A 23,948-nucleotide genomic window follows, 5' to 3' on the forward strand; every position below is an offset into this window, starting at 1 on the left:
AAAACGGCCAAGTTTCCGAAAAAAAACGCTTAAATACGTAAATATTTTATTTTGTTTTTTTGCATATTTTAAGATTTTTTAAAAATGTATACAGGGTGTTTCGAAAAATCTGGTCATTGTTTAATCACGATCCTGCTTAAAGCGCTTGACGTAAAAAGCTGAGTTTTGGAAAACGGATTGACTTTAGGGTGTAGAGGTTCGATAAGAAGGGATTTTTCGAAACTCGAATTCTAAGGGGGTGAAACTAGCCCTCAAATATTAGAATATTTTTTTTTAAAGTGTTCCAAAAAGTTGGGTAATTGATTAACCACGATTCTGCTTAAACTGTCTGACGTAAAAAACTTATTTTTGGCAAACGGATTTTTCGAAAGTCAAATTCCAACGAGATGAAACTGCCCCTCAAATATTACCAAGTTATATAATAATATCGCCATATTGTTTTTTTCTCATGCTGACATAAATGTGAGAAAATTTTATCCAATTTATATGTTAATGGAAATTCTTGCTTTGCTTTATCATCACCATTACAAATGATTAATTCGACGCGAATGAACTCGCGGGTATACACGCTAGTATTTTTATAAAAAATTGCCAATTTTATGACTTCTTAACTGTTTTAAGAGAATTTCCCGTAGAAGACGCTTCTAGCCTTATCACAGTGATCGACCATTAAGCACTGAAGGATCTTGTTACATTTAATTTGTGTGAGAGTCTTCGAACCATTGAATTAATTTAATACGAGGATGCACTTCAATTAATTCTTTTTCTATCGTTTTGCCCTTACGACCTCGCCGACGCTTTGCAATACGTTGGTTTCGTTCCATTTTGTTACTTTTGCTCGTCTAACGGGGTTGAAGTTTAAGGGATGTGTCGTTAATAAGTCATGACATTAAGACAAGCAGTGTTGTAACTTCGTTTTATTTAAGCTTCATTCAGAACTTCGCAATTAGTGGAAAAAATTAGAGGTTTCAATTAGAGTAAAAGTTTGTTCCTTTAATTTCAATGTAAGCATTCAGAACGTCAAAAGTAGTGGTAGACATTTTCAATTAGTAGAAAAAGTTATCAAACTTTTAACTTTTTCTAAGCCTAACTATGCTGCCTGCATAGTTCATATTTCATATTTTCAAATAGACAAACAATAAAAAATGTCATAAAAATATTTTCTCCGGCAAAATAAAAGCAAAATACAAACTTGAGTTTAAAACCAAACTACACAAAAAAGAAGTAAAATAAAACCAGCACTTAATGGGGAATAATCTGTACAGATTAAATTTATATTTTTCAACCGTATCTTTATAGAGTTCGTTCAGAAAAAACGGCTCATTAACCCAAATCCGCTTTAACTTAATCTTTAGCGAATCCACAATGAACCATTTAAAATCGCTTAATATTCATGAAACCGTCCACAGATGTGAAACAAACGAGCGACGCCGAAAAGTAAACGAAAACATGGCATTATCCGCGAAAAAAACGTTCCCAACATCAAAGAAATAAGTAAAGACAGAGGCACCATAACCTAGATTACATTTTGATTTTATTAGATGGGGCTTTTGGTCTATTACACTATGACCTTTTCAGATCTTCCATTCTTTCGTTCGAAGGACGCACCTAAAAGATATCAGTCTCACAAAAGCCAGAGTAAATGCCGAATGCGGCACTGACCACTGACTTTTAATCTCAAAAATGAAAATCCAGTTAAAACCCAATCATCCACACTGTAAAAAGCAAAACTACATGACCAGATTGAACGTACGGGGTATAGAGAACAACGATACCGCCGACGCCCTCCGGAAAACCATCAAAGAATCACTTCCACCGATAACTTCAATCTCAATCGTGGATGCTGAACATGGCTGGACACAACTAAGAGATTCGATTCACAAAACCAGCGAAGCAGTACTGGGAAAATCCAACACAAAGAAAAACAGATTGGTTTAACAAAAATCAACCGCATATACAGGCTTTGTTGGAACAAAAGCATAGAGCACATCAAGCCGTCACTGCAAATCCACACAATCCAAGACTAGCAGACAACTTTAAGGCAGCCAACAACACGCTCCGAAGAAACCTGCGCCAACTAAAGGATAACTGGTGGTCGCAAAAAGCTAGTCAGATTCAGGAGTATGCCAAGCATCACGACTATCGTAAATTCTTCGAGGCTGTAAAAGAAGTATACGGTCCAACTAAGAACTTCTAAAAGAGGAAGAGCAAATCAGAAACCGCTGGAAAGAGCATTACAGCCATATCCTTAACCAAGAAAACAACCCCAATATAGAAGCACTCAACATAATACCTCAGTATAACAGCCTCGATGTATTAGACATTCCAATAACAGAACAGGAAATAAAGGACTCCATAAAACAGCTTAAAAACAACAAATCAGCTGGCTGTGACGCGATTCCGGCGGAAATCTATAAGTGTACAAGTAAAGAACTTATTGGTCATCTTAAGGCTCTCTTTGATGTCATATGGGAAAGCGGAGAGGTGCCTCAGGACTTTTGCAACGCAAATATAGTGAATATATTTAAGAACAAAGGAAGTGCATCAGACTGCGGAAACTACCGAGGAATTTCACTACTGGCTATCGGAGGAAAAATTCTTGCAAAAATTATGTCAAACCGCCTGCACCCACATATAGAAAAAATCTTCCCAGAATCGCAAACGGGTTTTCGCACCAACCGCGGTAGCGTCGATTCCATATTCTCCATCCGGCAACTACAGGAAAAAGTAAAAGAGCAGCAGTCTAAAGTTTACGTTGCATTCATCGATCTAACAAAAGCCTTCGACTCTGTGAACAGAGATGCACTTTGGGCAATTATGAAAATGTTCGGAGTACCCATCAAATTTCTTACAGTGTGTAAGAGCCTCCATAACAACAACAAATCAAGAGTGTCATATCATGGATCACTGAGCGATCCCTTCCTAACAAACACAGGCGTTAAGCAGGGATGTGTCTTAGCGCCTCTCCTATTCAATATATTCATGGCAGCGCTCTCCATTATAGTTGACAGCAAACTGCAGGAGAGAGGTTTGGGCATTAGATACAGATACGACGGCGGTCTGTTCAACGTAAAAAGACTCAGGGCAAAAACACGTACAAAATTCATCGCAGAACTTCAATACGCTGATGACTGTGCTCTAGTTGCAAATACGGTACAGCAATTGCAAAAAATGTTGAACACATATACATGGGCATACGAGGCCTTGGGACTTAAGCTGAACATCGATAAAACTAAAATCATATGCACTCCCCCGGAAGATCACAACAATACTATAAAAATCGGAGATGAGCTGTTGGAATATGTAGCGGAATTCAATTACCTCGGCAGTTTCATTTCAGAAATGGCCAATATCGACTCTGAAATTCAGCACAGGATTAGCAGCGCGTTAAGAGCATTCTGTCATGACTTCAGCACAAAAACGAAACTTGCGGTGTACCGAGCGATAATAATTCCTACCATGTTATATGGAAGCGGGTGCTTATATGGACCTGGGTGCCGTACCGCCGACACATGAACGCATTAAACAAGTTGCAACTGAGACATCTTAGACAACTCTTAAGAATAAAATGGTTCCATCAAGTCTAAAACGTATCGGTCCTTTAAAAAAGCTGACTGCGAGAGTATTGAAGTCACGATTACAAAGTCCCGCTTAAGATGGGCTGGTTACGTATGCAGAATGCAAGAAAACCGCATACCAAAATCTCTGCTTTACGGTGAGCTTGTAGACGGTAAGAGGAGGCCGGGTGGACAACTCAAAAGGTTCAAGGATATTTTCCACGAAAACTTAAAGGGAATTAACAAGCAGAATGAGTGGGAAGAGGCAGCTCACAATAGAACGGAATGGAGAAGAATTGTAAAGTCAGTTAAGAGCGACAACCAAAAAGTAAAGAGGCAACAAAGCAATGAGATTTTGGAATGTCTGGAGTACGGTAGACAGATAACATCACGTATCGGGCTTTTCAGTCACAGAAAAGTTCATGAAAGAAAACGCCTTGCGTGACCATCTTCTGATGCGTGTCAAATACTCGTCAGCGAGTAATGGCGGTATGGTATGTATGTATTTTCAGATCTATAGTGTCGAGATTTTTAGATAAAATGTTCGTGTTCCTTTTACAATTATTATTGATTCGGAAACGGCTTCAAATAGCTTAGTTCTGTCGTATGTTCTTCTGATGGCCTATTGATAGTCTCTCCAACAAATCAGGGAAGACTTTGATAGAAGACATTCAAAAGTGACTGTAACTCTGGACTAGTTAATGGACCTCACCATAGTTTTGCAAGTATTATTGTCTCTACTTATCAGGTCAGCCATAATTGCTAGAAATACTATGAACTATTTTGCTTCACTCTTAGTAGAGTGCTTTAAGGCCGTATGGGATACAAACCTCGGAATTCGTTTACTGTGAACGAATTTTTATAAAGCTTTTTGCATTGTATTGTAAATAAGATATATTACAAAGTTTACCCATTTAAATTCGTTGCTTCATTTTCGTATTTAAATAAACACATATAATATACAAATGCATACGTACAAGATGGCTCCGTGTTCCGAAAAAATTCTGTGTCAGAATTCCTATTTGATATTTTCACTCCAAACCTTTTACAAAATATGTGTTTAATGGTATATTTTTATAGATATACAGGGCGAGTCAAATATAGTTTTACACTTAAGTTTTAGTTTTTCAAATGAAATACTTTATATTTGTGCAATGAATTTGCTATAAAATTCCGGTTCCAAAAATACCTTAATACCATAGAGTATACTGAGTGGTTTTTGAATTATGACCACGTCCATGAGAACGTCAATCTAGACATCCAGGAACCTTCGTATGAGAACTTCTAATCGAGACGATCGACTTATTGTAAGTTTATCGCTAAGAAACCGCTGCTTGCCAGCTTTTTTTAATGAATTGCTCCTAAGGAACGTAAATATTAACTAAGGGACTATAAGAAGAAGACTAAAAATGAAGCAAATCTTATGTCAAGAAGGCCTGCTCCGGGACCAGAACTTAGTAGATCTGTTGATTGGAACTAAAAGCAGTGGCATGGTTTTCATGTAAAAATTACGAAAAAATGTTAGTGTCTTCTTCAAAAGCGAAGATCTCCAACAAGAATAAAGCTAATGAGATGAACCAAAAAGCAAATTATCGAGAAAGGACGCGTCTATCTAGTCATATACTTTAAAGCTCACAAAATTTCACTTCAATATAAACTTTTGTTCTTTTTACAAAAACTGCGTCATATATGACGCGCCACCCTGTATAATTCAATTTCAATCAAAATTTCAACGATTAGAATATAAGCAGAATAGGTATAGATTATGCATTAGATTCATTTTTTTCAATAAATTTATTTAAAAAAAAGAAATTAAAAAAATCAAAATATTAAGAAGGAAATAACTAAGAATTGACTCAAATTACTAAAATAAAAAATTAAAAGCCACGAAAAAAAATGAGTAAATATTTTAGTATTTTATCTATAAAACGCAATACAGAAGGTTTCATTAATACATTCACAGTAATTGAATTCCGAGGTAAAAGTTTCTGGACACTCAACTCTAGTCTAGTAAATGTTACCATCTTTCTAGAGATTTTTTGGTCAATCACTGTTTTGTAACCATTTTTGTGATTATATTTGCAGCATTGATTACACGAATAGCATTGATGAACATTGTTGAGGCCATTTCACCTGCCTTTATGTTGTTCTTGTGATCGTCGTGCCCCAATACACAAAAATGTGGCAACATTAGATGCACAACAAAAACGTGACGCATTGCCTGTTAAGAGCATTTTAATACCCCTCTAAGTTAAGTTATTTCTCTGAGTTTCCAAATGAACTTTGTTAAGTTAAGAGGCCTCAAAGGGCCCATTTAAACAGGTTTTATATCTCTAACTAACTAATAAAAAGACAGATTACTGAGAAAATACGGTTTCTTATCTGTTTAAGGGCTAACTGTAAAATTTACAAAAAATGCTAAACATTCTAATTTACTAGAAACATCATTAACAAATGTTTAACATTAATATATGTCCTTTATAGACTTTCCTTTTATATTGTTTAAATACTTTCATTAGGCACATATAGTTAAATCTTTGCGGCAGAATTTACAGCACTTAAATTCACTTTTTGCACCAGAATACTCTTGAAAAAGCCTGGGTTGCTGCAAAAATTGCAACATTGTTAAAAATATCTATTGTCAGACCATTAATGGTCTGAAAGCGCACGCATGCCTTTGTCAGTGCTTTTCTTCGCATGACGTAAACACACATGAGTTGAGAGCGCACACATGCGTGCTCAACACATTCGGGCTCAAATCTCTACGCGGCTCTAGAGAATTGTTTTTTCGATAAAATACATGCTTGGTTGCTCTGGTGAAAATAAAGGTGTGGTTAAAAAGTATTAGTATTACATTTTCAAGCAAACTGAATAGAAGTTCTAAGCTTCATGAAATGAAGTAGATGAAAAATGTGTTTGCAAAACATGAAATGGATCACTTACACACGAGCGATCCAAGATAAATAAAAGTTTGTCAGCGAAGAATATTTTGGCAAGGAAAATATGTTATTCCAAAATGTCTTAAGACGGCAATAATCATTCCTCTGGAATATATAATAGAGGAGACAAAGATCAAGCTAATCTAACTATCGCCCAAATGCACTCCTTCCAACGCTATCTAAGATCATAGAAAGGTTGGTTAAAAGAAGGCTGGTATCTTTTCTGTTTAAGTACAAAATACTTACTGAACATCAATTTGGATTTCTAAGCCACAATTGCACAAATGACGCTATGTTTTCGCTCCTTAATAAAGTTTACTCCAGCCTAAATAACCATCATTCCACAGCAACAATTTTCTGTGATTTTTCTAAGACGTTCGACTGTGTAAATCATAAGATCCTAATTAATAAACTGCAGCACTATGGATTCAGGGGAACATCTCTCGAATGGTTTAAGTCGTATCTGAGAAACGCAGAAGTCAACTTGTGAGGATGGATACCACGTTGTCTTCTAGCAAGCCAATAGAATGTGGAGTACCTCAAGGCTCAGTACTAGGCCCTATTTTGTTTCTTCTTTTTATTAACGACATTGCTAACATAAACATCAGTGGTAAAATATGTCTTTTTGCGGACGACACTAACTTCACTTGGAGCAACAAAGACGTAACGGCACTTCATAGGATTCTATCAAAAATGACTTAATCACCATTAAATATTGGTGCGATTCGAACCTCCTGAGTCTCAACATTTCTAAAACTAAAGCTTTGTCGTATAAAAACTCGCTGCAGCCTTTTGTTCTTAACAACACCACCATTGACGTAAAATCTGTAAAATTCTTAGGGCTTGTTGTAGACAATTCTATGAAATGGGACTTGCATATCGACGCTTTGTCGAAAAAATTAAGCTCTGCCTGTTTTGCATTAAGATCTGTTTCTATAAGGAGCTTAACTTAGAACTGTTTATTATGCACTTTTTGAGTCGCACCTCAGATATGCCCTTCCATTCTGGGATACGTGTTGTGCGACTGCATTTTAAAGCTCCAGAAGAGCTGTTCGATATTGAGGGGACTAAACAGCAGAACTCATTGCCAGGGTTTTTTTAAAAAATTAAAAATATTAACTCTTCCTTCCTTATTTATATTTGAATCCGTTTGCCTAATACGTAAGCATGAATCAGCTTCTCAAGAAAGGCCATCTCACACTTATCCACTCAGGAACGCGGAGCAACATCTTTATCTACCTGCCCCACGCTCAGAGTTAGTTAAAAGTTCAATATTATACAACTCGAAAAAAATGCACAATCACCTGCCATTTGAAATCAAATCCATAACATCATTTTCTTCATATCGCAAAGCATTGAAATCTTATTTACTAGACAAGGCTTTCTACGCCGTAAATGACTTATATTTTGATAATCGAATTTGATCTTGTAAACACTGGTATTTACTAGTGATGGTTTGTTATTTAACTATCTGTTATTTTATAACAATTATTTATAAATAACGTAACGCAACCGTTACTACTTCTAAAATATAACAGATATAAAATAACGACACGTAGAGATCGGCCGCTCGTGAAACGAAAAACGAAGTCAGCGCTCTGCACCGCCACGAAATTCTGTGCTGCTCGAAGCAATTCCAAAAAACAACTAGTATGGATGGAAAACATGTTATTTCGTTAACCATCGATACAGACGGCGAGATGGAGTGGGGAATGCGCTACGGCGAACGTAGCTGCTTCGGTCGATACCGTCGATGGTCGTATTGGGTTTGCAATAGCTTAAAAATAATAGTATATAAAAGAAGCAGGTTTTTTGAAACAGTTGCGGGCATAACGCCTGGCGGTCGAGATAACAGGAGTGGGAAAGGAACGCTGCTGCATCGGTCGATTGTCGATGGAGGTTCGAAACAGGTTGGAGAATAACGCATCAGTTGTTTTAGATACATTGTTTTTCAACCTGTTACGAGCATAACGGGCGTAGGTCGAGATATTATGGCGATGTATGTTTCAGTACTTACTTATTAAGTTTCAATATTTAGGTATTTATTTATTCTGAAAAATTTTCAGAATAATATTTTAAGATTTTTTAAAAATGTATACAGGGTGTTTTGAAAAATCTGGTCATTGATTAATCACGATCCTGCTTAAAGCCCTTGACGTAAAAAGCTGATTTTTGGAAAAGAGATTGACTTTAGGGTGTAGAGGTTCGATAAGAAGGGATTTTTCGAAACTCGAATTCTAAGGGGGTGAAACTACCTTCAAATATTAGAATATTTTTTATTTAAAAACCGGTGAGTTTTTCGGAAAAAACTCTTAAAACACGTATATTTTATTATGTTGTTTTACATATTTTAAGATTTTTTAAAAATATATACAGGGTGTTTCATAAAATATGACCATTGAGTAATCTGCTTAAACTGCTTGACGTTTAAAGCTGATTTTTGGCAAACGGATTGACTGTGGGGTTGAAGTTCGATAAGGAGGGGTTTCTCGAATCTCAAATTCCAACAGGATGAAAACGCCCCTCAAATATTACAATATTTGTTATTTAAAAAACGATTAGTCTTTCGGGAAAACACCTGGACACGCATAATTTATTTCGTTTTTTACATATTTTGAAATTTTTTAAAAAATCATACAGGGTGTTCCAAAAAGTTGAGTTATTGATTAACCACGATTCTGCTTAAACTGCTCGACGTTTAAAGCTTATTTTTGGCAAATGTGAGAAAATTTTATCCAATTTGTATGTTAATGGAAATTCTTGTTTTGCTTTATCATCACCATTAGAAATTATTAATTCGACGCAAACGAAGTCACGGTACACGCTAGTTTAAGTGTAAAATTAATTCGAACTCTAGTGTGTAGTTGGTTTACTTATGAAGAATATACTACACATTTTCTCATATTGCTCTTTTTTGACCGCAAATGGTAAAATCATAACTAAGAGCTTCTCGCCCGTTGAGTGAGATGCACCCTGTACACTGCTACGCAATTCAGGATCTACGCGGATCGAGGGGCAGGGCGTAGGTAGTTCGGAATGTATAGCGCTTATTTGTAAACAACCACCGTTTTTAGAGAGGTATTTTAGATAACAATCGCTATTTAGAAATGTTTTGACATCCTGGAAATACTACCACCGAGCACGTCATTGTGGCAACTTGCAAATGCGTTAATACGCCTGGCGGTGACCGCCTCATACTCTTTCAGATATTTAGCAGTAAAATAAAGAAACCTGTTATTTTTAAGCTGTTATTTTAAGCTGTTTTTTATAAATAACTATAACAGTTTCAACTGTTATCTAAAAATAACAGTTTTGCCCATCACTAGTATTTACTATAAACTTACTAAATATTTTTGAATCTTATTTTTATTCTTTGATATTGTAAACATTTATAAATGTTTATTTTAAACAATAAGACTGACAATGTAATTTGTATACTTGTTTTGTATTCTTTTGTTTGTTTACTTTACCTTTGTCTACAAATTTTTTGACAATAAAGCCATTTATTTATTTTATAATACAAATCTTATATTATACCCATACGGATAACGATGACACCATAACTTTAGCAACAAGAAATATTTGATAAACTCTAAGTAAACGAACGGTCAAACACATCGCCTCCCGTTGCTTGAAACTTTCGAACAAAAAGCTTTTCGAACAGAACGACGACCGGCCGGAAAAAGAAAGACGGCAGCGGGCATCGTATCGGTCTCTCCAGAAACTGGAACTCCTTCGAGCGTAAAGTCAACTTTCTCGGATATCCTGTCAGAAAGTCCTGTCGCAAACTCCCGAGGGATAATCACAATCTTTTGTTGGAAAGATGGCGGGGGGTGGATTCTGATCCAAGGCCCGGCAAGCAGTGTCCGGCCGCCCCGATAACAATGTCGATAACACGACCGAGGTTTTAGTTCTGCGGCTCGCCAAGTTTCTGTTTTCGAGTTGTACCAAGTTGAAGGGAATATTCAAATTTTGCATAAATTGAAAATACTTCGGTATACAGGGTGGTCCGAACTGTATACCGCAAATTTCGGCAGCATATTTGGCAGATAAAAATAAGTAAAAAAGTTCGTATAATTACAATATTCTACAGGGTGTAGATATTTCATTTTTATTTCGATTTTTTCCGAATAAACACCAACATTTGGATGAAAATTGGTGTCCGGAAGTTTTTTGACATGATAAATTTGATTTTGATGCCAATATGACTCCTGCTTGTAGGGGGCACCTCCTACATATTTTTTTACACTGAAAAAAATATTGTTCATAATATTAATGAACATTATTACATTAGACCATAACTAAATATGGCAACGTCGCAGGTCAAGTGTTAATGTGAATTAGAATTTTATCCGTTAAATATATTCAAAAAATGGAGTTATCTATGAAATAAATTAGAAAATTCAAATTACAAGTTATAAAGTATATTAAGATAGAACGGGTGAGTGAAAATCAGTTGATTCAGACTTCACGAAAAGTAGTTTTTGAATATCTCTAAAATACTATCACATAGAAGAATTTAAAGAATTTGCAATATTTAGCAAGCAACCTTACAAGCCATCCCAACGGTGTTGTCAAGTGTCTCAAAATTTACTGCTGTTTATCGATAAAATGACCAAAGAAATTAAATTAGGGGATTTATACACGTTCTTGAATAATATTAACGAAAATGTTTGCAATAAGATTAAGAACATTAAGACAGACTGAGATAATCTCAGCTCTAAAGTTGATGAGCAGCTTTTTTTCCTTCAAAGTAAAATTGAAGTATTAGAAACAGAAAATAAGGAATTAAAACATCAAGTATATCTTACGCAAAAACTTTTAAAGAAAAACAATTTGATAATAAATGGAATGCCAGAGAGAAATAGTGAACATCTTGTGGAATCCATAATAGATCTTGTAAAAGAAAAACTCGATATAAATTTGAAGATAGAAGAGTTATCGGAGCGTTTTAGACTTGGAAAAAATATAACCAAAGATCAACCTATCCTTATAAGCTTAGTGTCTTGTTTAAAAAGGACGGAACTCCTTAAAAATAAGGGAAAACTCAGAGGAACAAATATATTTATAGACGAAGATTTAGTAGCAGAAGACAGAGTGAACAAAAAGGTTTTAGTCGAAAAATTGAAAGAAGCAAAAGCTCAAAACAGAAACGCTAAGCTAAAAGGAAATAAATTAGTAATTGATGGTATTAGTTATACTATTGACAATTTTAAAGAAAAGTATTATCAAGAAGCATCCGGATCCAGAACGTTGTCATTACTCCAAGAAATGAATCCATACAATTATCCACAATCGAAGACTGAGGTAGAAAAACTGCAAACTAAAAAAACTGGAAAATTACTAAATCATAATAATATTGGAAATAACGAAGATCTGCCAAGAGAAGATATACCGGGTTCCGAAAGAAAACGCAAGGTGCCCCCAAGACATATCTAATATATTTCCTGAAACGAATGTGAAACGAGCACCTCCGTATCGGACGCGAGCGAATTCCAACAAATCTTCATAAATTATTTTTTTGTGAAACCGTTGTAAAAAGATTAGGATATTTTTAAGTATAGATTAAGATTAATATGTTTTTATTTATATTTTTTTTTTGTTGATAATTATTCTGTGAATTATTTTTATTGAGTATTATAGAAAAATGTTAATAAAGATAGCAATAGCAAGTTATAGAAAAATAAGAAAAAATAAGTAGTGGTCAGAATTATGTTATGGAAACGATTAACATATTGTATTTTAGTTATATTTTTAGGGTGTATGTATGAATGTAAACTGAATTTGTATTTGTTGATCACATAGAAAACCTCGCACAAAAAACTTTTAGTTTTTTCAGAGGTAAATTTATGTTTATTGTATATTTATTGATACATTGTAATTTATTGAGTATATAAATAAAATAAACATCATATATATTGATTATTAACTGTTGTTTCATTGGAACAATGATTTTTTTCATTAATATAATGATTTGGTAATCATAGATCGATGTCCGATTTATTAATACTATAAATCTAATTTCATCAATATAATGAAAATCTGGTTATTAAATTAATGTAAGATTTTCATTAATATAATGATCGCGTTCATTGTCCCAATGAACGCGTTCTTTATTTTAGTGCTGAAACTTTAATAAACACATATTCACTATATTAATGTACTAAATCATTGATTAATGAGTTGTACATTGTGACAATGAACAATGTTATTAATACAACGAACACACTACATTATATTAATGTACGCGGTTATTAATATCATGAATAAAATATTAGCGCTTAAATGTCCGCCATGTTGATCGGTTACTTTGGCACTTTAATAACGTCTCTCTGTTTGAGTTGTTCAGTGAGGCTTTAGTTTCATTAGAGCGGTAAGTATTCTCTTCAATATTTTAAATATTTTAAATAAAAGTCCTATCGTATTGTTGTTAATTTGTTCTGTTGTCAAATCAAATTCCGCTGTGTGAGATCTCTGGTATGGGTATTCATTAAAACAGCGGTTTCCAAATATGTTTCAGAAGATAAAAAACAAAAAGAAGAAAAACATAGTAACAAGTCGAGGCATGGAACTGATTATGGTAAATTCAAATGTTCTTTTAATATTTGGCATTTTAATTATTTTGATATACGTCTTTTAGAACCGGAAGAAGATGTTGAGACCTGCCTTCAAGCCCTCAAATTCGACAATTTAACATCGGACCCACTTGAAGCGACTTGGAAAGCCTGTTGCAAATTCGTCTAGACGTTACCAAGTCTAAGGATACAGCCCTTGTATATGAATTTTTAAAGTAGCTCAACCTAAGACGTTTATGGATGTAAAGCACCAGATGGCGGGGCGTATTTCACAGTCTTTTACTACAGAAAAATATTTTTTGTTACTCTGAATTTTGAAGCGACCAATAAAAACAGAGAAAATGAAAATCGATAATTTTCGGACTGTGCCAATTGGTTACTAATCGACCAGATACTTTTGTCTATTAGATATGCTATAAAAGCTGGTAATTATACAATTCGACCATTGTAAATACCCGACAAATTTCGCAAGGCCGACGAGGCCGATGCTTTTCACTGATAAGAAAAAAAAATGTTTGTTTAGATAATTTTCGAGATATTTTTCTTTCTGAATGCACATTTTAAAGTATTTTATATTCTTTGTCCGCTTGATCTATTATGCTGGTTGCACGTATCGAGGTTCTGTTTTTTCTAGTTTTAAAAAATGTTCTTATTTCTTTGTAGTTGTAGTGTAAAATTAGATTAATTTTATTAAGTTTAATTATAATGTTTAGTGTAGAATACCAGAAATAGTTTAGTAGTGTTTTTATAGTTTATTATTTTGCAGTTAAGTAGTAGGTGAAGGGATAATTTGGTTATTTTTTTTTTGTTTGGTTAATTAGTAAGTTTGATAATTTTTTCAGTGTAGAAGTGGTTGAAGTAGTGAAGAAGTAGTTGTGTAGTGTTTTTATAAGAGATTATATTAGTTTATTTTGTAGATGAGTAGTAGGTGAAGGTATTTGGGTATTTTTTCTTTTTGTTATTCTTCTAATTGTTGTAATTCTATTAAGTATTGTGATAGATACACTATATCTCATCATATAATTTTGGTTTTCTGGTAGTAGAATATACAAAAAAAAATCTGATCAAATTTATTTTAAATTAAACTAATCGAGTTTTATTAATCAAATTAATCTAGTCAAATAATAATAATAGTTAGTTTCTAAATAATATACAGGGTGAGTTTTCTACGATGTTCTCTATGGGTATCTCGTAAACTACTGGAGATAGAGAGTCGGTTAAATGGGGAAAAAATTGCAGTTTTGTGGGGTCATAAATATGCGCCTTTCGGATTTTTAGGAGAAATTCAAGGCTTACTAGATATTTGGAAAAAAACAAATTTTGGCTATTTTAAAACTTTGTCTCTAATTCCGGTAAATTCCATTATAATCTACCGTATGGTCGAATAAAAACGGCGTCAACGATGGCTATGAAATAAAGATCGCTGTCATTTTATATCTATGTAAAATTATATGGGAAATATCATCAATCGTCATTGCATAGCCATCGCTGAAGCCGTTTTTATTCGATCATACGGTATTTTAGACAAAAAGTTTTCAGATAAAAGTTGTAGATAATCACATACCTAATGAGTTTGTGTTTTCTGTTTTTTTTCTTTCTAAAGCCTGTCATTTTTGACATATGACACAAACATTATGTTTTTTTTAAATGGAAACCATAGTTGACCATGACTTCATAAAAAGCGCCATTTTTAAGCTTTTCAGCGATATAGGTATAATGTTTTTTTCGAAAAATTACAAGTTATAGCCAATTCTTTTCTTTCTTGGCCATTTCCAATTAGTTGGCATCAAAAATGTAAAAAGTTTCATGTTTTCAAAAAAAAAAATATCACAAAATTCGTAAAGCACTCAATTTAGAATAAAATAATCTAAGAATGAAATGATTCTTTTATAAACCTGCATTAAATCAAATTAAAATAGGTATGTAACTTTTTTTTAAATATTAATTAACAGCAATTAGCATTATCATAAATTATAAATAATGTACCAACATATCGAAATAATAATTTCTTTGTTAATACGATTTAGAATTCTTCAAATAACAGGCAAAAATAATCCACAATTTACAATAAAATAAAAGTTTCGTTTAAATTTCTTAATCAGCTGATCACTATGAAAGTTCGCGGAAACCCTGGGCTATATTATTACATTACTCTGAGGAAAATAACGAAAATAATCGATATTTTTGACTCCGTCCCGAAAGGTTCACGATTTGTCCTCCAGTTGGCAGCACATTTTGTCTAGTCGGTTGGGCAACTTTAAGAATATATAAACAAGGATACAGCTAATATAATGAAAAAATGGTCTTTTTATAGAAATCCCTCAGGATATCAACTGGTAAATTAATTTTCTTATTATAATTTACCCTAAAATTAATAATAACATTACTATTCTCTTCGTCGATTCGATTTTTTTTATTTTTAATTTGTATATGCTATATCGAGTTTAATAAATTATTATTAGTTTATTGCACTTGTTTTTTATTAACAATCCCTAACGCAAAAATTTACTGTGGTCGTAAGTAAGTCGACACTATTGGTAATTTTGTTACCTTTGTAGCTAAGGGCTTGTTCAAATGGAAATCTATTTATAGTAGAATTATATCAGGTAGTTGGCTGGGAAATGACTATCAATGACATTTCATATCAATGACAGCGATCTTCATCATCGATTATACGGTGTAACAAGAGTTACTAATAGTGTCGACTTTTAAATGTATAACTAAATAGGTTATGAAATTATTTAATTGTATTAATGATAACGGTTCATTAATACAATGAAATAAATTTCATTGTATTAATGATACGGTTCATTAATACGATGAAATTATTTCATTGTATTAATGATAGGGTTCATTCATATATGGATTTAGGTACATTATATTAATGAAATCTGTTCATTGTACCCATGAATGTGTTCTTCAAATTAATGAACACTGTTCATTGATTTAATGAACTTAAAGTTCATAGAGTTAATGAATTACTTTTCATTGTGCCAATGAAATCGTTCATCGGCTCAAAATTAATGAGCATTAATTTAATTCATTATATTAATGAACTTTTTCATTATATTTATGTCGACTTTTGGTTCAGTGTAACTGGTGTGAAGAGTAATAACTTTTCGTCCGTACCTGTATAAAACTTCTGGGTAAAAAATATACATTTACGACATTTTTTACGTAAAAAAGGTATGTTGGTAAAACTTGCTACGAGTAATGGTTTTCGAGATATTTGAAATCAATAGTATCAATACCTGTCATCATTGATATAAATTAAACTTGATGACTAAATAGTTATTAGACTGAAATCATAAATTTGAAATGTTTTTGTGCCAAAAGTTCAACTGAAACTGTTTTATCATTATTTTTTCGAAAAAAAAGGAAGAAATATTTTTAGATATTAACCTCCCTACAATAATAACCACGAGCCGTCACTGATCTTCAAAGCAATAAATTAGACCGCCCGAAGTTAAATTTTTCATATTTCCACCGATTATCTAGAAATTTCTCCACTGTAAACTTCCCAACTTAAGATCTCGCGGTTTTCCCACCAAAAACTAGAGCGGAAACTTTGTAACGAGAGCGCTCCACTAGATGGCGCTCCAAGCCCGCTTCCCGTTTATCCTGCTCGAAAAAAAACCGTTCTCTTCTATCTGGGGTGCTCTCTCTAATGATTAATACGGCGTCAAAAGTTATATAAGCGATATAAATCTTCGCCGTTTGTTGTTTTAGAGACGCGCTAGCCGAACTTTTCCACTTATTATACGTTTTTAGTTATTTAGAGGGCGGCGGTAGAGGGCTCCGATAGAGAAGAGAGATGTGTTTTTACTCTGTTACTCGTTCTTGTACGAGGTTCGGGTCCAGGTTTTGATTAACGACCAGACTTTGGTCCGTAGAGGCCGCGAGGAAGGTCTTGTAAGGTATATGGGAGAAGGAGAATAAAAAAGTTGAATAGGATTATCCTATATGGTGGAATACATTTTATTTAATATTATAATATACCGTGTGATGCATAGGAACACGGGACATATAAAATCCCACGTAAATTTTGAACAGGTCAAAATTATCTCCCCGGATGATTTTGTGGGATACTGGCAGGAGAGGAAATTAAAGAGTTTATAAATTTAACTATTTATTTAAACAAAATAAAATAAAGGAAATAGATTAATAATCGCGTCGTATTTTCGTCGTAATTTCGTCGTTCGTCGTGCGCCAGCTCCCGACATGGTAAATCACCATCAAACTCAAACTCAACTGACTTCTTTTCGCGTCGGCGCGGCGCTGCACTCGTCGTCGTCGGCTTGACCTTGCGCGCGCGGTCTACGCCAGGGGCGTATTCAGGCGCGATCCCACAATTTTATGAAAAAATTGTATTAGGTTTTTTTAAAGAGACTTTAAAGTTTGTCATTGTCAAATTTGATGTCACATTGATGTCACATTTTTTTTACTAATATCATTTTATCAGAATCGGCAGAACTTCCCCTTAATATTAGACGTAATTTTTTGGCCACTAAATTGCTTTTAAAAGCATTCTCTATTCAGGATAATCCCATTATTCAGTCTGTTACAGAAGCTTATGGGGCATATAATCAATCATTTGGTTTTTGGTCAAGATATTATCATGTTCCTCCTCTTATTGAAGGCATTGATCAAATTTTTCCTCATGTTCAAGATGTTGATGTTGTTAATATGCATCATTATTATAAGTTTCCTCTTTATTTTAGTAAAAATGAATATTTAAGATTGGATTTAAATAAGAGTGATAATAATTCTATTAAATTTAGAGAAATTATTGAGTTAAAATTTAAGCAAAAAATAAAGTTTTTTACGGACGCTTCTAAGGAAGTAAATAAAAATGTTGGAGTGGGTATATTTTGCCCGGATTTAAATTTGGAAGCCACCTATATGATTCCTGGATATGCTTCCATATTTGTTGGAGAAATGTTTGCTATTATGATGGCATTGAATGTAATTGAAAGCAAAGAATTGGAGGATTCTGTAATTTTTAGTGATAGTGAAAGTGCTTTACGAGCATTAGCAGCTTATCCTAATTTTAAGGACAGTCAAATTACATTTGCTACAAAACGTAAACTATTTGAGTTAAGAGAAAAACAATTTCGAATTTCATTGGTATGGCTACCCAGTCACACGAATATTTTAGGCAACGATAAAGCTGATCAATTAGCAAATATTGGAAAGACAGATGGTCGAGATGCTGAGATTAAATGTTGGTTTACTGATTTTATTCCAATTCTTAAGGAAAAGTTTTGGTCGTTATGGAAAGGCAGATGGAAGGAGATTTCTTGTACAAAAGGGACAAATTATGCAGAAATTGTTACTTTTCCCTACAAAAGCATATGGTTTAGATCATGTAAAGATTTTACAAAGAAAAGATTGACAACCTTCTTCAGATTAAGAAGCGGATATTGTCTAATTCCGTCCCATTTACATCGTATAGGTGTAAATGCAGATTCCTTATGTGAGTGAGGAGAAATTGGAACGTTAAACCACATCTTTTTTGAATGCAATAAATTTCCCGCTTTAGTAGATAAACTATATAAATCACTTATTGGCTTTTACAAAACATCCCCTCATAATTTTACCTCCGCTTTGCATACTCATCCAATTGTAGTTATATTATAGGCGAATTCTTAGATAGTTGTGGAATTAATCTTTGACATTTTAAATGAAATTGTTATTAAATTTGTTTATTTTGCAGGATCTTCCTTTGCCAACATTTTCTTTAACTCAACAGTCGGGGTATGGGATTTCCCAGGCTCGCTTTATAGCGATCCTCGTCTGTGTGTCATCTATATAAACGCTCAACCGTAGGTAGTTAATTCTACCATCCGGCCGGATAGCCCTGGCAGCTGTGGCCATTAAACTAATATACTACTAGAAGAATATTCACATACAATATACAGCGTGGTCCGAACTGTGTATTCCGGAAACTTCGGCAGCATATTCTGCAGATAAAAATAAGTATAAAAGTTCGTATAAATGTATGTCCCAAAACGCTTAGTTTCGGAGGTTTCAACTACTGGGTGTTAAAGTTTTATTTTTATTTTAATTTTTTCCAAATAATTTCTCAAGTAACGTCTATATTTGGATGAAAATTGATGTCTGGCAGTTTTTTGACATAGTGAATTTGATTTTGATGTCAATATGACTCTTACTTGTAGAGGTCGCCACCTACATGTTTTTTAACTTGTTTGAAGAGTAATTTTTCGTCCGTACCTGTATAAAACTACCGAGTAAAAAACATACATTTACGACGTTTTTTACGTAAAAAACTCTCTTTGTAAAAATAGCTACGAGTTATGGTTATCGAGATATTTGGAATCGAAGTTATCAATACCTGTCATCATTTACAGCCCTACGTCATTTACAGCCTCTACGTGAATTAAACATGTTGACTATCTAGGGATATCATTTTATTAAAGTTAAAAATAAATGTTTTGAATAAACAACCACATAGCTGTAGGCCGGTTCCTTCTACTTCGATTGAAACGAAGTAGTCACACTTTTTATTTCTAAATTTGGGATATTTGCAAAAGTGTTTGTGCATTTTTTGTCAAATGTATAAAAAGCACCTAGCATCAGTTGTTCGAATTTAACCTGTACTGGCTATGTTTTTATGATAACTGGCCAGAATTCATTCAAATAACTCTGTTTAGTATTAAACGACATTACGGAGCGTAGACATCTTAACAGAGACGAAATGATCAGGGCCATGGGCATGCTCGAAGCTGGATTGCGCCAAATCGACGTAGCTAGAGCATTAAATGCAACGCAAAGTGTAATATCGCGATTAAGTGCACGCTGTATGCTAAGTATCGCGATTAAGTTCACCGTGAAAGTGGTGATGTTGCTGAAAGGCACACAGGGCGACATCGCATTACTACCCCTCAGCAAGATCATTTTTTACAATTAAATGCTCGATGCCGACCGACTCTTACAGCACCAGAGCTTAGTTTAATTCTCCAGGAAACACATAATGTAACCGTTAGTCCTGACACTGTTCGCAATAGATTAAGAGAGGTCAACTTAAGAAGCAGACGCCCCTGGAGAGCTCAGCCCTTAACGAGAGAAAATCGAGAGGTACGATATTTGTGGGCTCAAGATCATGTTCAGAGGTCGAATGAACAATGGGCCAATGTTCCCTTCAGGGATGAGTCACGCTTTGGAATTCATCCGGATTCGAGAAGGCTTAGGGTATGGAGAGAACCGGGAAATCTTATTCGGTTGGATCGTGTTCAGGAAGTGCACCCTTATCAAGGTGGAACAGTTATGGTCTGGGGAGAAGTCCAGTTAGGCCGAAAAACCTATCTCGTTTTTCTTGAAAGGTTTCTAACAGGAATCACATATCGTGATTTAATTCTTAAGCCTGTCGTGTTACCATATGCCAATGATTTTGGGAGAAAATTCATTCTCATCCATGACAATGCACGGCTTCATACAGCCAGAGTGGTAAGTGAGTTTATCAATGCTCATCAATTAAACATCTTACCCTGGCCGGCACAATCTCCTGACCTCAACCCCATCGAGCACGTATGGGACGCGGTCCAAAGAAGAATTTTAAGAATGGGTATGCCTCGTGGAACTCATAGGGATCTGGTTCGGGCCGTGAATGCAGCGTGGCAGACTGTACCTCAAGAAGAGATCGACAACCTGATCAGGAGCATGGAGAGACGACGTAGGGCTGTAATGGACAGTAGAGGAGGCCATACCCTTTATTAAGTAAAATTGGTTTTATCTTTTTTTTTTTTAATTCACAGTTTAGAATTAAAAAAAATGTGTGTATTTTTTTGAGTTCAATAAAAATCAAGGTAAATTTGAAAAATTCGGTAAATTTCGCATTTTTATTTCCAATACGTCCTGTAAACTATATATGTTCATTTTAATTTTATTATATCAGAAATGCAAATAATAAAATTACTGACGATGGTTGGATAAAACTGTAATATCCCTAGACTTTTCCGGTGTGTGTAGTTATTATAGACTGAAATCATAAATTTCAACTGTTTTGGTGCCAAAAGTTCAACAGAAACTGTTTTATCATCATTTTTTCGAAGAAAAATTTATAAATAATTTTATATTTCGTCGTGATTGGTTGTTTGTTTTTTATTGTTAATCTGGGTAAAATAAAAAACAAACAACCAATCACGGCGCGTCTCGATCAATTTCAGGAAACGTGGGAACTAGTTTTTATGAAACGGGCTTATATTTGAGTTTACTTCTGAAAGTATTTCGAGAAATGTGGAATCAGTGGTAGATTTTTTTTTGAGTATTAGGATTTTTACATCAAGGCAACTGTTCCAACTGTCTAAATTATTTTCAGCTTACTGTGTATTGCCGCTTCATGTTAAAAGTAGTATCATATTTCTTATTTTAATTGAAACACTATTACATTCTTCGAAACTACTTCCATTTCAAAGTTACTGAGATAAAAAATTAAACATGTATAAAATATTAACAAAAATATGATCTTCAATAAGCACTGGTACAATAATAATACAATATAAAAATCTACCTACGAAAAACAAACGGCGTTAGCGATGGCTAAGAAATGGAGATGTCTGTCATTATATATGTAAAATTATATGGGGGATATCATCGATCGTCATTTCCAAGAAAACTGGACGCCGTTTTTTTTCAATCATACGGTATTATTTTATGAATTTTTATTATATTTATTTATAAATACAAATAATTAATTTCACCAATACAAACATAAACAAAACATTAACACCGGTTGAAGTGGCAGAACTGTAAACAGCATAGCATGACTGCGTTGTAATTCCACACAGGTTGTCACCTAATTTTACTCGAAAGTAACCATTCTCTCCCCAATTGGTGCCCCAAGAATTTTTCATGATCCAATAAGACTCTCCGGTTGTCTCGTTCTGCACATAACCCACAGCTATGACAGCATGGTTTAAACTACCGTTACAGACATCACTAAAGATGCCTTCTTCGTAGAGTTGAAATGAATCTGCCTTGATCGCCACAGAGACTGGACCTAGAAATACAAATTATTTTTTTAATATATTGTGAACTTTATCCATTTCTTGACAAATGTTGTTATATAAAATTTGCATAAATTATATTCAAGTAATTATATACAGCGTGAGTTTCCTATGATGTCCTCTATGGGTATCTCGGAAACTACTGGAGATAGAGAGTCGGTTAAATGGGGAAAGAATTGCAGTTTTGTAGGGTCATAAATATGAGCCTTTCAGATTTTTGAAAAAGTTCATGGTTTACTAGATATTTCGAAAAAAAAATTTGGCTGTTTTACAAATTTTCCCTAATTCCATTATAATCCATCTATTTTAGACAAAAAGTTTTCAGATAAAAGTTGTAGATAATCAAATCCCTAACGAGTTTGTGTTCTCCGATTTTTTCTAAAGCCTGTCATTTTTGACATACGAAACAAATATATGTTTTTTTTAAATGGAAACCATAGTTGGCCATGACTTCATAAAAAGCGCCATTTTTTAAGCTTTTCAGCGATATAAGCTATAGTATGTTTTTTTTCAAAAAATTACTGAGTTATAGTCAATTCTTATCTTTCTTGACTAATTTCACTTAGTTGGCTTGGTGTTCTTATTTTGTTATGATTTATAACTTATAAAAAGACAAAATATAGTATTAAACGGCTCTGTACAATTTACATTACACAAACTAAAAAACTTAAAAAAATAATATCACTACATTACACTTTTAGAAAATGTTCAAAATATCCGCCATTGTTTCGAGTACATAAATGCCTCTTTTTAAAACTGAATTTCTAGCTATTCACATAGAACTCTATTAATGCGCGAGTATCTAAATTTAGCCTGTCTTGAAAACCGTTCTCTAAAAAACGTAAATAACGTTTACCGGTCAACGTATCCTCGAAACTGTATAGCCAAGAAAAGTTGAACCAATAATTAGCAACGACGATTGAACTGGTTTCCATGACTAACTAAGTGAAATTAGTCAAGAAAGATAACTCTTATCTTTCTTAGGTTATAACTAAGTAATTTTGTAAAAAAAACATATTATAGCTTATATCGCTGAAAAACTTAAAAATGGCGCTTTTTATGAAGTCATAGCCAACTACGGTTTCCGTTTAAAAAATCATATGTTCGTGTCATATGTCAAAAATGACAGGCTTTAGAAAAAATCGGAGAACACAAACTCATCAGGGATGTGATTATCTACAACTTTTATCTGAAAACTTTTTGTCTAAAATAGATTATAATGGAATTAGGGAAAATTTTTAAAATAGCCAAAATTTGTTTTTTTTTTCGAAATATCTAGTAAGCCATGAACTTTTTCAAAAATATGAAAAGCGCATATTTACGACCCCACAAAACTGCAATTCTTTCCCCATTTAACCGATACTCTATCTCCAGTAGTTTCCGATATACCCATAAATAACATTGTAGAAAACTCACCCTGTATATAAACAGTTATTATTTATATCAACAAAACTCATCTCCTTAACAGCACTTAAGAGACATAAAGGACAATGTAAAAATAATTTACTTATTAAGTTTTAATATAATTGCATACATACCAACTGTACCAACTGCGGCTTTCAGATCAGTCTCATTATTATACAGAATGTCCACGTACCCATCAATGAAAACACTACTGGAAGAAGCTTTGCAAGTGGAATTAGAAGAACCTGTATAAGGATAGCTGTCTTCGATAGTTATCCCGTTTTCTTTTATGTAGTCAAAAGCGTATTGGACTACACCACCCTCACATCCTACGTTTACTGCAGTGTCACAATCGACCAAATATTGTTCGCTGAGACTTTCTAGTTTATTTGATTTTATCGCAACTTGTGATTCGATAACTCCAGCCTAAAATAGTTGATTTAGTGT

At 33.8% G+C, this 23,948-nt stretch overlaps 1 protein-coding gene across 1 annotated transcript in view; it reads right to left on the bottom strand.

Annotated features, from left to right (window-relative positions):
* Positions 1 to 21,756: 21,756 nt before the first annotated feature.
* Positions 21,757 to 23,948, bottom strand: part of LOC115879176 (probable cysteine protease RDL5) — a 28,854-nt gene continuing 26,662 nt past the window's right edge. The window contains 2 exon segments of the mRNA XM_030895868.1: positions 21,757 to 22,090; positions 23,636 to 23,927. Coding sequence (XP_030751728.1) covers positions 21,762 to 22,090; positions 23,636 to 23,927 — 621 coding nt within the window. The 3' untranslated portion in view covers positions 21,757 to 21,761.

The sequence above is a fragment of the Sitophilus oryzae genome, unplaced genomic scaffold (assembly GCF_002938485.1).
Source record: "Sitophilus oryzae breed Bouriz unplaced genomic scaffold, Soryzae_2.0 scaffold_1576_pilon_pilon, whole genome shotgun sequence".
NCBI classification, from domain to species: domain Eukaryota; kingdom Metazoa; phylum Arthropoda; class Insecta; order Coleoptera; family Curculionidae; genus Sitophilus; species Sitophilus oryzae.